General features: G+C 56.9%; 2 protein-coding genes across 2 annotated transcripts in view; one reads left to right on the top strand and one right to left on the bottom strand.

The window, feature by feature from the left end:
- LOC109914961 (alanine--glyoxylate aminotransferase 2, mitochondrial) overlaps nucleotides 1-74 on the bottom strand; it is a 15,963-nt gene extending 15,889 nt beyond the window's left edge. Inside the window, exon 1 of the mRNA XM_048594286.1 lies at nucleotides 3-74. Within this exon, the coding sequence (XP_048450243.1) occupies nucleotides 3-74 (72 nt within the window). The remainder of the gene's footprint in view (nucleotides 1-2) is intronic.
- The window catches only part of LOC125482830 (ribosome biogenesis protein BRX1 homolog), a 15,917-nt gene continuing 15,278 nt past the window's right edge, over nucleotides 23-661 (top strand). The window contains exon 1 of the mRNA XM_048595334.1: nucleotides 23-207. Within this exon, the coding sequence (XP_048451291.1) occupies nucleotides 73-207 (135 nt within the window). The 5' untranslated portion in view covers nucleotides 23-72. The remainder of the gene's footprint in view (nucleotides 208-661) is intronic.

Genomic DNA, 661 nt, shown 5'->3' with positions numbered 1-661 from the left:
GCGGGGCCGGCGGGGACACCGGCGGAAGTGTCCGGGGGAGCGGAGCCGGCGGGGACACCGGCGGAGATCCTCATGGTGATGGCGGCGGCGGTGAAGCGGGGAGCCGGTGGCTCCGGGAACACGAGGGTGAAGCGGAGACGGGGACCCGCGCCGGAGGATGAGTCTCCCGGGAACAGAGAGAATATCGTGCCAGGGCCTGTCTCCAGGGTGAGCGGTGCGGGGTTAGATTGCTGTAGCGCCTGGCGCATCCCCAACTGTAGGAGTCGGTGCACAGCAAGATCCCAGAGAATGAGGTTAATTATTCACCGCAGAACAGAGAGTGATTGAGGGAATTGAAAACAAACCGAGAACATCAGCAACAAAAAGAGAAGTTGCTGGAAAAGCTGAGCAGGTCTGGCAGCATCTGTGAAGGAGAAATCAGAGTTAATGTTTCTCAGAAGCTGATGGTGGCTGTGAAAAGGATGGTTTATATGCAGAAGGTGGGGAGGGGGGTCAGGAGTAAATGATAGGTGGGGATAGAGCCTAAAGACAGAGAGAGGTTCTGAGGAAGGGTCACTGCAGCAAACCTGAGACAGATATTGCCCGGGGAGCACGGTGCTGTGTTGAAATGGCAGGCAACTGGAAGCTCAGAGATAGTAGGAACTGCAGATGCTGGAGAATC

This window comes from Rhincodon typus, chromosome 3 (assembly GCF_021869965.1).
Source record: "Rhincodon typus isolate 14 chromosome 3, sRhiTyp1.1, whole genome shotgun sequence".
NCBI lineage: Eukaryota > Metazoa > Chordata > Chondrichthyes > Orectolobiformes > Rhincodontidae > Rhincodon > Rhincodon typus.
Note: the sequence above shows the minus strand (reverse complement) of the source record. Positions and strands in the feature narration are given on the sequence as shown.